The sequence below is a fragment of the Chlorocebus sabaeus genome, chromosome 28 (assembly GCF_047675955.1).
Source record: "Chlorocebus sabaeus isolate Y175 chromosome 28, mChlSab1.0.hap1, whole genome shotgun sequence".
Classification (NCBI taxonomy): Eukaryota; Metazoa; Chordata; class Mammalia; order Primates; family Cercopithecidae; genus Chlorocebus; species Chlorocebus sabaeus.
In genome coordinates, this window is record NC_132931.1 from 9,953,991 (window position 1) to 9,966,656 (window position 12,666).

The 12,666-nt window shown below is 46.7% G+C and overlaps 1 protein-coding gene and 1 pseudogene across 1 annotated transcript in view; one reads left to right on the forward strand and one right to left on the reverse strand.

Moving 5' to 3' along the window:
• Positions 1 to 8,849, reverse strand: part of YWHAG (tyrosine 3-monooxygenase/tryptophan 5-monooxygenase activation protein gamma) — a 31,875-nt gene extending 23,026 nt beyond the window's left edge. Inside the window, exon 1 of the mRNA XM_008018404.3 lies at positions 8,544 to 8,849. Coding sequence (XP_008016595.1) covers positions 8,544 to 8,630 — 87 coding nt within the window. The 5' untranslated portion in view covers positions 8,631 to 8,849. The remainder of the gene's footprint in view (positions 1 to 8,543) is intronic.
• A 1,768-nt stretch (positions 8,850 to 10,617) lies between these two features.
• On the forward strand, positions 10,618 to 12,207 carry LOC140710595 (peptidyl-prolyl cis-trans isomerase A-like; annotated as a pseudogene).
• The last annotated feature ends 459 nt before the right edge of the window (positions 12,208 to 12,666 follow it).

The following is a 12,666-nucleotide window of genomic DNA, read 5'->3' on the forward strand; positions in this document are numbered from 1 at the left end:
AAGCATAAGGGAGATGGGCCCTGCCTCAAATAAGCCGGAACTCGAGCCTACCCCTGCTTCAACCTCATTTTCCTTCCCAGAGGACAAAGGGTGACGGGTGCCTTTTGAATTCTGAAACATGTGCACATAATACCTATTCAAACAAATTTTTCAAAACTTTCAAGAAAGAATACCCTGTACTAGTGAGGACCTTAAACATTATTCTTAGCTGGTTTTCCAGCAATTCCCCTCTTGGGTCTGTCTTAACGTACGAATCGTGCCTGAAAGATACCAGATGCTCCTTGACGTACAACTCGTTTATGGGGACGTGACCCTCCTAAGTGGAAGAGCTTACTGAATGCCTACTGCTTCTGCACCATCGTAAAGTCGAAAAAATCGTCAGGTTAAGGACACGCACCATGGCTCATGCCTGTAACCCCAGCACTCTGGGAGGCCAAGGCGGGTAGATCACCTGAGGCCAGGAGTTGGAGACAGCCTGGCCAACATGGGGAAACCCCATTTCTACTAAAAATACAAAAATTAGCCGGGCATGGTGGTACGTGCCTGTAATCCGAGCTACTTGGGAAGTGAGGCACGAGAATCACTGGAACTCAGGAAGCAGGGTGGTAGTAAGCCGAGACTGCGCCACTGCACTCCAGCCTGAGCAAAAGAGCGAGACTGTCTCAAAAAAAGAAAAGAAAAGCAAAGAAAAAAAGAAAAGAAAAGATCAGCTCATTAGGTTAAACCATCTGAAATCAGGGACCATCTATACCCTCATCAATATTATTTACAAATGTAAATCTGGAAACAGCCTAAATACTAAGTAAAAAAAAAATCAAATTATGATTATTTTAGGATATTTATAATAATCCTATTATTATAGGATTATTCAGCTACTGAAAATAACGACAGAGTATCATTGAAATGATGTCAAGTGAAAAAGGCAAGGTGCAAAAGAATATAAACTACAGAAAAAGACACGATGGAAATATCCCTGCATGTGAATCATTATGGTGATTCTTGTCATTTTCCCCCGAAATTTCTAGCATCCTAAAGGCCACCAACATTTTTGTCTTCAGTAGTCAATCCCATTGTTGACAGCCTTCCAGAGACTACAGACTCCCTTAAACAGGCATGGCATTCCAAAATCTAAGATACTCTAGAATATTCCTTCCCTACTCCCTTGTCCCCGCTAGCTTTCCTCACCTTGGAAGGCCCTTTTTTGTTGTTCATATTCTCCTCTCCTGTTCATTCTTCTTGCCTTTCTGGGTAGGGTCATTTTTTTTCAACTTAGTAGGAAAAATAATGTCCAGTCTTAACCTCTGTTACACAGATGTAAGACCCAATGTGAAGGTTTGAAAATAATAACGTCTATTCTCTATAGCAGGGGTCCCCAACGGGTCTGTGGCCTGTCAGGAACCTGGCTGCAGAGCAGGAAGTCTGTCACTCCCCACTGCTCGAATTACCTCAGCTCTGCCTCCTGTCAGATCAGCGGTGGCATTAGATTCATGTGGGCTAACCTTACTGTGAACCGCACACTCGAGGGACGTAGGCCGCACCCCTTATGAGAATCTGATGCCTGATGATCTGTCACTGTCTCCCATCACCCCTAGATGGGACCATCTAATTGTAGAACAAGCTCAGGGCTCCCACTGATTCTACATTACGGTGAGTTGTGTAATTATTTCATTACATACCACAATGCAGCAATAATAAAGTGCATAATAAATGCAATGTGCTTGATTCATCCCCAAACCATCCCCCTACCCCTCGCCCCCAACCAGTCCATGGAAAAACTGTCTTCCATGAAACGGGTCCCTGGTGCCAAAAAGGTTGGGGACCACTGCTCTACAGCCTACCCAGGCCAGGCTGGTCTTCACATTAAAACATACTGCCAATGAGTATGGGGTTACATGCAGGGTTACTAACTATACTGCACCTCCCCTGCAAAGACATGCTCACTGCCTCATGTTAGATTGCTACAAAAGGAGTCTGTACAGAGAAAGTCAAAAATTCAAGCTGATTTCTACATTCTTGAAGAACCAGCCCCAGAGGCATTTTGTTTCCCAGATCTGGGTTTTTAAAGCATGGTAGCTTAAGAGTCATGAGAAATTTCTTTCAGACAGCTCAAGAAACGTTAAGTCATCTCTATGGCTTCAAAAGAAACCCGGCTTTTTAAAGCCTTCCCCTCACTCCCTTAGCCATTCCTCACTTCCCTGCCCACGGCAGCTGCTCTTCATACTCAGCTTGCGGCAGGTTGGGGGTGGATCAGTGACTCCTCTTCAGCTACTGTCATTACATGTTCAGCTGGCCACTGCTGTCACTGTCATACTCCCAGCTCGGACACCCCTGCTCAGAGGAAAGCTGGGTGCCTGGGTCCCACTCACCAAGATGGGCTTTCTCTCTCCAAAGACAGGTACCTTTCCAAAGGTTAAGAAGCCCAAGAATTTATTTGGAATAATTTTATTGTTTTAATGTTACGTTAAAAAATCTATATATGTAAGAACACTCTCTTTCCTATTCACAACCAAAACTTTTTTTTTTTTTTGGAGATGGAGTCTCGCACCGTCACCCAGGCTGGAGTGCACTGGTGTGATCTCGGATCACTGCAACCTCTGCCTCCTGGGTTCAAGTGATTCTCCTATATTAGCCTCCTGAGTAGCTGGGATTACAGGCACAAACCACCATGCCCGGCTAATTTTTGTATTTTTAGAAGAGATGGGGTTTCACCATGTTGACTAGGCTGGTCTTGACCTCAAGAGATCAACCCATCTTGACCTCCCAAAGTGCTGGGATTACAGGCGTGAGCCACTGCATCGGGCCCACAACCAAAACTTAATGCCATGCAGCACATAGTAGTAGTATTTAACTCAAGTAAAGAAAAATCTATTTCGTAGGACACACACTTAACAAGTGAAATGCTGGCAGCAATTTAACTAAGACTTCACCAGTTCTTTAAACAGAAAGAAAAGACTCACGCACATGGTCTTTTAAGATTTACAATTTTTATTTTTTCTACAAAATCATGGTAGCAAACCAATTATTTATAACTAGTTACCTTAAAATTAAAGCTTTCTTTTGGGAATTTTTTTTTTTCCGAGATGGAGTCTTGCTCTGTCACCTAGGCTGGAGTGCAATGGTACAATCTCAACTCCCTGCAACCTCCGCCTCCCAGGTTCAAGTAATTCTCCAGCCTCAGCCTCCCAAGTGGCTGGGATTACAGGTGAGCGCCACCATGCCCAGCCCATTTTTTTGTATTTTTAGTAGAGACAAGTTTCACCATGCTGGTCAGGCTGGTTTCGAACTCCTGACCTCACAATCAGCCCGCCTCAGCCTCCCAAAAGTGCTGGGATTACAGGCGTGAGCCACCGTGCCCGACCCAGGGAATTTTTTAAAATCAGTTTTCGTGTAACTAAATTTCTACCACTCAAATTCATAAATTCATTTAGCAAAATATCAAAATTTTCAAGGTTTCTACAAATGACAATTTTAAGTAAAATAACATGGTTTGGTAGTTAAGCAAAATAATAGCTGACACCTAAAATGAAATTTGGGGAAGATACAGAAAAATGATTCTGAGAGAGGCTGGAAGGCAGCTGGTATTTGGTAGCCTTTGTAGAAAGGCAACATTTAGCTGCTTTATAATTATAGACTGGGCTGGGTGTGGTGGCTCACACCTGTAATCCCAGCACTTTCGGAGGCCAAGATGGGCAGATTGCTTGAGTCCAGGAGCTCAAGACCAGCCTGGACAACATGGCAACACCCCGTCTCTACAAAAAAAAAAAAAAAAAATAGTCGGGTGTGGTGGCATGCACCTGTAGTCCCAACTACTTGCGTGGCTGGGGCTGGAGGATCACTTTAGCCTGTGAGGTGGAGGCCGCAGTGAACCATGCTCCAGCCTGGGTGACAGATTGAGACCTTGTCTCAAAAAAACAAACAAAACCAAGCAATCAAACGCACACATAATTATAGACTGGAATATCTGGTGAAACCCTAAATAGCTCTAAAAAGAAGGCAAAGAGAAGGTAATGTTTTATATCATTTAAAAGTGATATTTCCCTTTTGAGGCTGGGCACGGTGACTCACGCCTGTAATCCCAGCACTTTGGGAGGCCGAGGTGCGTAGATCACCTGAGGTCAGAAGTTCGAGCCTGGCCTGGACAACATGATGAAACCCTGTCACTAAAAATACAAAAATTAACTGGCCATGGTGACTGATGTGTGCCTGTAATCCCAGCTACTTAGGAGGCTGAGGCAGGAGAATCACTTGAACTTGGGAGGCAGAGGTTGCAGTGAGCCCAGATATCACACCACTGCCCACAGCACTCCAGCATGGGTGACAGCAAGACTCTCTCAAAAAAAGGAAAGAGAAAAAAAAAAAAAAAAAGGTTAGGACCGGTGATCTTAGCAGTGGGCAAAGAAGGCAAAAGTAACGGTACTTTTCCCATCCAGCTGCTGACAGTCACAATGTACTGAATGTCTTGGGCTGGTGTCCCATCAGTTGACAGCCTCAAGCTGCAGGAGCTCCCCGTCTCAGTGCTGCATCCTGCTCATCAGGAAACCACCACCACACAGGCGGCAAATCACTGACAATAAAGCCAGCCTTGGGGCTGAAAATGAGTCACAAGAACACCAGCAAAATTTCCATAATCCCCAAAGAGGTAATGATTTGCTCAGATTTCAAGTAAATTGTTCTTATTTATTTGGGTGAACATTATACGGTGTTCAAGTTCCATAACTTTTTAAGTGGGAATACGGTACAAACTTAACTAAAGCTAATTCCCTTTTTTCAGTTCAGAGGCTTGTAAACGAAGACAAAGGGATAGACAATTATCGCTGGCTGTGAGCTGTTGTGGGCACTCCATTATCCACACATTCCTGAATCGGTAATGGCGTGCTGAATTCCAGCCAGCTGTAGGCCAGACCGGCATCACTTTTTAAAAGTAACCACTTTCTCCTTTCTTGAACATAGGTGATGGCTGCAAAACACTGAATGTACCCAATGCCACTCAACTGCACATTTGAAATGTGATGTGACTACGTTAAAGTTATGTTATGCAACTTCTACCTCGATAAAAACACAACATTTTCTCCACTCTTTTCAATAATTCAGAGAGTGGCTTCCCTGAATACAAGAGATGAACTCCTACCCAAGGTCTGCAGTTAATCCAGGACTGCAAAGAGGATGAACATTTAGCGCCATGTTGAATCTCAGTAGAATTCAAAAGACACATAGGAGATTTCCAAAATAATCAGAAAAAGACGTAATATCTGCTTCAGTTACTGTGAAGGCTAACACATGAATAGCAAGCTGTATGATCTGTATTCTTTCCACCCTCAAGAAGAGAACAATTCAAGCCACATGACTCAGAATAATGGTTGGCAGAACTCCACCTCTGAAGAGTCTACAGAGGTACCATTACTCCATTAGTGATAATGGCTATTGATCTCCTGGAAAAGCTGCGCGGGGGGGCGGGGGGGAGGCTAGGGAATGGAATATTTAAGATAGCAAGAATTTGAAAGTCTACTGATCCCACTAGGAAGATTTAGAAAAATTACGATAGCCTTTTGCCACCTTTGCCCCCACCACCCCTCACTGAATTAAACTGCTTAACCCAGTAACTTCAACAAAATTAGTAGCCCTGAACCTTTTCTCCCCCCGAGGCAAGTACCAGTAGCCTACTTAAAATATTAACTTCTCAAGAGACTATTAAAAGTCAAAGGACAAGACAGTATTGTTTAATATGTAGGATACATCTAGGTATTCAATTTCCTTCAATACAAGACTAAACATGTGTCTTAAAAGACCTAACATTCCTCTTTCCTTCTTTTCAAAATACTGGATAATACAGTATTTCTGTCCTGGTTGCCCACACAGAACTATCATTCTGCACAGATTCCAACAGTGTTAGCACTAGGATAATTTCATTAAACTCAAATAAATTTTAATCCACCAACAGGATGATTTCGGCCTTAAGAGAGAGCTCACTTGAGTGGTAAGACTGGGTTCTTTCTCTGCAGTTTCCAAATTCTCCATGATGACTTTTATAAACAGGAAGACAATTTCTTAGGTAGTTGCCATTTGGGAACACCTACTACATTTCTTACTGAATCCGCACAACTTTTTCAAGTACTGTCCCATTTTACAGATGAGGAAAATGAGGGACAGAGCCTATTTCCTTAAAGTCACAGGAAACAGAGTTGAAAAAGGTTTTTATTTTACAAACTGTTCTTTCCTCTATACTGTGACGGAGCAGAAGCACAAATCTAGTAAAAAACAAACTTCCCAAACCTCGATTTAAAAGGTTTTGGAACTGGTTCTCATTCCCTAACAGTAACTGAAAATGACTCAGTAGAAAATCATCATTTTTTTAAGGTTTTTATTAAAACCTGCCAAATTCATTATCTGAAATAAACACAAGTATACATCTCATCTCTGCACTACTATTGTAAACTATATTCTTGTTTAAAATTTCTACTTACATTCCATAAAATATATTATCGTTTAAAATTTCTACTTTTATTCCATCATTGCCCAGTATTTTAAATAAGTGAGATGAATGTTTAAAAATATAAAAAAAGCATCTTATAAACTTGTAAGAAAGCTAGCAATAGGGTGAACAAGGCCTAGCTAGAGGTCACGGATTTGCATGTTTAAGGGTAAATGAAATCCTTATTTTTTGGACTAATTCTTATCTGGTGGAATATGAAGTGCTCGATTCCACCTGGCTTATCGGCTAATTTCTGCATTACCTTGGATAAATGCCATTTGCACACTCCCTACCAGCCCTTAGGTGCATTGCAGCCTCTGTGTCATTGTGTGTGACATCACTTGGTTGCTATAGATATAGGTGCGAGGTCACTCGCTTTCCTGTGGAACTAGAAATACGGAAAAATTAGAAGAGTCTAAATTAAATAACATGAACTGAAGATATTTCCAATACTGATACCCATTAGAAGTGCAACTTACATCATTTGAGCATTAAAACCTTGTAAGACAGCGACTGTGACCACAGCAGTATTCCGAATTTCAGAACCGGTTCTCTTCTTTAATAAGACAAAAACCTTTCTTTGTTAAAATACCTGGTTTAAATGTAAAGGTATCAGCATTGTTCTCTTTTGAGGACCAGTAAAGTTATTCAAGAATTGATCTGTAATATCAATAATGCTTCATTTAAAAGATGTAACATGCAAGGTACACTCCAGCATCCACTTCACAATGGAGATGCATTTGAAAACCTTTGTTACATAAGGCAGGAAATTAAATATTAAGATAGTGGGGGCCCGAAATCATTAATTTTCCACCTTTCATTTCATAATGTTCAATACTTCCCCCTCCTCTAATATCAAACTGGTTGACAGCCCATTAGATAAATGTGGTGTTACTGACAAAATGGTGCAATACAGGGAGGAATCTGCAACCCAGACAAAATGCGACAACTGGAGATCAGTATTCTCTTTTCATCAGCACGAAGATGTACTCGCTTAAAAAAAAAAAAAAAAAAAAAGCCTCAGATGCATCTAACGACCAAAAATTTTTAAAAAGACTTTTTCCCCTTTAAAGTAACTCCTCCCAGCCTCCACCCAGTCTAGGCTCTCTGCAATATGACAAATGCAGAATCTTCTGGAATGACTTGATACTGCCTCTCACCACTGCTTTGTTTGCACTATCAGATCAGACAGAATATTTTTTTCCCCAACTTATAGGAATTTCACAGACGCGTGCCTGTATTCAAAAAAGAAACGGCGTATGTCACACGGATCGAACCAGTCGGCTACATTCACCACCTTTTATTTTACAGGCAATACCTACCCTTTTCAATACAAAAACATTAGGGAATAAAATGGAGATGACATGTTGAAAACGATCAATGAAAACGCTAGCGAGACAAACGTTCCCCCTTCCTAAAAGCCGGAGGACTTGCTTTGGGGGAATGGAGAAAGAAGAGCCTTTTGTTAAGAAAAACGTGAGCAAGGTGGTTTCGATTTTGCGCCACGGAGCTCAGGTTTTCAAGAGACCCTATACGATGTTTCTGGGAAGATTCTCAGGGATGTCGGGACAGACAGTGGGGAAGATTTTGGGGGGGCTGGGGAGGTGGAAAACCGGGAGACCTGCTGAGTGAATGGGAAAGGCGCCGCCCAGACACCAGGGAGAGAAAGAGGAACCGCATCCATGCGGTCCCCCGCCCCCACGCCCGGGCTGGGAGGAGGGGGGAAGTGGGGCACAAAGGATGCGCACGCCTCCCCGCTCGGATCCCCTGTACCCCTAGAGCCGCTGGGACCGGAGACCCCGCTCCCAAGTCCAGCCCCGCGGGACCCCGCCCCGCCCCGCGCCCGCGCCGGGCCAGAGAGGCCGCGCCGCGGGGCCCCGGGGACGCCGAGGAGAGGCCGCGTCACAGCCCGTGTTCCCGTCGGCTCTGGGGACCCTCCCCAGCCCCCCTCAGTGAGCGAGACGGGGCGGTCACCCCACCATCGCGACAGGGCGACGAAGCCCCGGGCCTTCCACGCCAAGGACCGCGTCTTCGGAGGGGCAGGGAGCGGCGGGGGAGGGGAAGAGACACTCACGTTCTTCATGGCCGCGGCCATGTCGTCGTAGCGCTCCGCCTGCTCGGCCAGCCGGGCTTTCTGCACCAGTTGCTCGCGGTCCACCATCTTCGCGGAGCTGGGTCTGGCCGGAGAAGGAGGAGGACACTGGGGCGGCCTGAAGGGCTTGGAGGGCGCGATTGGAGCCCAAGTGCCGGAGAGGACAGACCCACGGAGCGAGGGGCTGAGGCGGCGGCTGCGCGGAGGAGGCGGCTGGAGCTGCGACCGCGGGACCGGGAGCGAGGCGGCTGCGGCTGCTGTGCGTGCCACTGACCGACAACCCCCTGCGGCCCCGCCCACGCCGCATGACGCAGGCAGGCCCCGCCCGCCCGTCCGCAAGCCCCGCCCAGGCCCCGCCCGGACCCGGCCTTGGCTAGAACTCCCCGCTCCCCAACTCAGCTCACTGCGCGTCTTCCGGGCACCCCGTCCTTTCCCACTGCGCCCCCACTCTCCCCTTTATTCACTTCACTCCTCAGTTCCCTCACCCCAGCTTCTCCAGACGCCCCCTTATCCCTCTCCCTTCAGCCCCCCGCCCCGCCAGGCCTCCGACGCATGGGCCCTTGGGAGTTGTAGTGTAACCTGCCGTGGGCTGAGGCGTTGAGAAGACCGAGGACAAAGGGGCGGTCAAGACTACAACTCCCAGCGGAGGTAGCGCGCAGGCGCAGGAGGACTGGGGGTGGTTCGAATCCCGAGGCCGCTGGGGACCCCTGGCGGGGATCAGGGCTGCACCAGTCCCTGCGAGTGCTGATTCACCGCCCCGCCCCATATTCTCCGGGAAATTACGAGAGGAGGGGGCAGGGGCCTCAGTCCTAGACCCTGTTTCCGAGATCACGTAGCAGGTCGTGGTGGGGGAAGGACAGGAGGAGCGTGCATTGTAGATCCAGACTCTCAGTGTGGTGCCTGCCCGCGGGATGGCTGAATTAAGGGGCCAGACTCTGGGGACTGTCACCTCCTCCCCCTACGAGCTTCCACTAACCCCCCACCCCACCTTGAGGCTCTTGGGTCTGACTAGGTGAAAACAAGGACGAACGACAAATACCGGTTGGCCACACTGGTTGGTTTCCAGAAAGGATGCAGCTGTCTGCTGGCTGACCCTGGAGAACCCCTTCTTCCTCTCCAGGGTGGAGTGCTAAAGATTCAGTTCAGCTACCAGGAGCCTACTCCACGCCTTAATGGGCTGTGTCTGGGGCTTGGTTTTCCAGCCCTTCTCTCCCCTCCTAGGCATACATACCTACTGAGGTTACGCTGATATATTCTCGTTCATATTATTCCACGTAGCTTAAAGATAGCATAGGTTTTTTTGCTTTGTTTTGTTTTTTGTAGAGACGAGGGTCTAGCTTTGTTGCCCATGCTAGTCTCGAACTCCTGGGTTCGAGCGATCCTCACGCCTCAGCCTCCCAAAGTGCTGGGATTACAGACGTGAGCCACCATGCCTGCAGGCCCCATAGTTTTGACTACACATTTTATTTACTTTATGTATTCAACAATTATCTATGTGAAGCTACTGTGTTCCAAGCCCTATTCTAAGCCACAAGGTACAGTAGTGAACAAAACAGAAAACAATCCCTGCCCAAGAAAATAGGCAAGATATGTACAGTATGCTAGAAGTCAATAAGACGTGAGCTTTGAGGTTGCAGTGAGCTGAGATCATGCCACTGCACTCCAGCATGGGTGACAGAGCGAGACTCCATCTCAAAAAAAAAAAAAAAAGGATATGAGCTTTGGCTGGTCTTGGTGACTCACACCTGTAATCCCAACACTTTGGGAGGCCGAAGCGGGTGGATCATCTGAGGTCAGGAGTTCGAGACCAGCCTGGCTAATGTGGCAAAACCCCATCTCTACTAAAAATACAAAAATTAGCTGAGCGCCTGTAATCCCAGCTACTGGGGAGGCTGAGGCAGGAGAATCGCTTGAACCTGGGAGGCGGGGGTTGCAGTGAGCTGAGATGGTGCCATTGCACTCCAGCCTGGGCAATAAGAGCGAAAATCCATATTAAAAGAAAAAAAAAGTGAGCTTTGCAGACGCTGCTGCCGCCAGGAGTACTCTACTGCTGGCCATGGTCAATCCCACTGTGTTCTTTGACATTATGGTCAAGCCCTGGGGCTGCGTCTCCTTCAAGGTTAGGGGCCTGGAAACCAAGAAGCCAAGAAGTGACCTCTGTAAACCGTAAAGCCATGTTAACATATCAGAGCTGTTAGCAGACAAGGTTCTAAAGACAGCAGAAAACTTTCATTTTCTGAGCACTGGAGAGAAAGGATTTGATTATAAGGGTTACCACTCTCTTTTGTTTTTGTTTCTTTTTTTTTTTTTGAGATGAAGTCTCACTCTGTAGCCCAGGCTGGAGTGTAGTGGAGCAATCTCGGCTCACTGCAAAGTCTGCCTCCCGGGTTCAAGCGATTCTCCTGCCTCAGCCTCTTGAGTACCTGGGATTACAGGCACGCGCCACCACACCCGGCTGATTTTTGTATTTTTAGTAGAGATGGTGTTTCACCATATTAGTCAGGCTGGTGTCGAACTCCTGACCTCATGATCCGCCCGCCTCAGCCTCCCAAAGTGCTGGGATTACAGGCATGAGCCACTGCGCCCGGCAAGGGTTCCTACTTACACAGAATTATTCCAGGGATTATGTGTCAGGGTGGTGACTTCACATACCATAATGGCACCGGTGGCAAGTCCATCTATGGGGAGAAATTCGATGACGACAACCTCATCCTGAAGCATATAGATCCTGGCATCTTGCCCATGGCAGATGCTGGACCCAACACAAACGCTTCCCAGTTTTTCATCTGCACTGCCAAGACTGAGTGGTTAGATGGCAAGCATGGTGGTCTTCGGCACGGTGAAAGCAAGCATGAATATTGTGGAGGCCATGGAGTGCTTTGGGTCCAGGAATGGCAAGACCAGCAAGAAGATCACTATTGCTATGACCGGGCGCGGTGGCTCACGCCTGTAATCCTAGCACTTCGGGAGGCCGAGGCAGGCAGATCACTTGAGGTCCAGAGTTTGAGACCAGCCTGGACAACATGGTGAAATTCCGTCTCTACTAAAAATACAAAAATTAGCTGGGCGTGGTGGCAGGTGCCTGTAGTCCCAGCTACTCCGGAGGCTGATGCAGGAGAATCACTGGAACCTGGGAGGCAGAGGTTGCAGTGAGCTGAGATTGCACCATTGCACTCCAGCCTGGGCGACAAGAGTGAAACTCCACCTTTAAAAAAAAAACAAAAAATCACCATTGCTGACTATGGACAACTCTAATAAATTTGACTTGTGTTTTATCTTAACCACCAGACCATTTCTTCAGTAGCTCAGGAGAGCACCTATCCACCCCATTTGCTCCCAGTATCCTATCGTCTTTGTGCTCTTGCTACAGTTCCATTTGGGTCCCATGTTTGTTTGTTTTGAGATGGAGTCTGGCTCTGTTGCCCAGGCTGGAGTGCAGTGGCCAGATCTTGGCTCACTGCAAGCTCCGCCTCCTGGGTTTACGCCATTCTCCTGCCTCAGCCTCCCGAGTAACTGGTACTACAGGCGCCCGCCACCTCACCCGGCTAGTTTTTTGGGGGTATTTTTTAGTAGAGACGGGGTTTCACCGTGTTAGCCAGGATGGTCTCGATCTCCTGACCTCGTGATCCACCTATCTTGGCCTCCCAAAGTGCTGGGATTACAGGCTTGAGCCACTGCGCCCAGCCTGGGTCCCATGTTTTTCTTCTTCCCTTCCATGTCTGGTTGAATTGCAGAGGTAAGATTGTGACTATGAAATAAAAACTAAATAACAACAAAAAAATCAATAAGAAGTGAAAAATAAAATAGGAAACATGAAGTGTGGATGAGAATCTGGAATGAAAGAGTTTCCGTGGGGGAATATTGCAGGCTCTATGCCAGATGCTGGAGGACCCCTGTCCTCAAGGAATTCAGAGTGTGTTAAGCACTGTAAATATTTTGTTTAAAAAATAACTTCTTTCAGGCTGCATAGGAAGAGGTTCTGAAAAACTTCTCCAGGGAGTTTGGTAACATTTCCAACCCAGCCTTTAAAGGATTGTAGGATTTGAGAGCAGGCAGAGGCACAGGTAGCAAGACTCAAAGGCAAGTTCCTCCCTGATTTATTTAT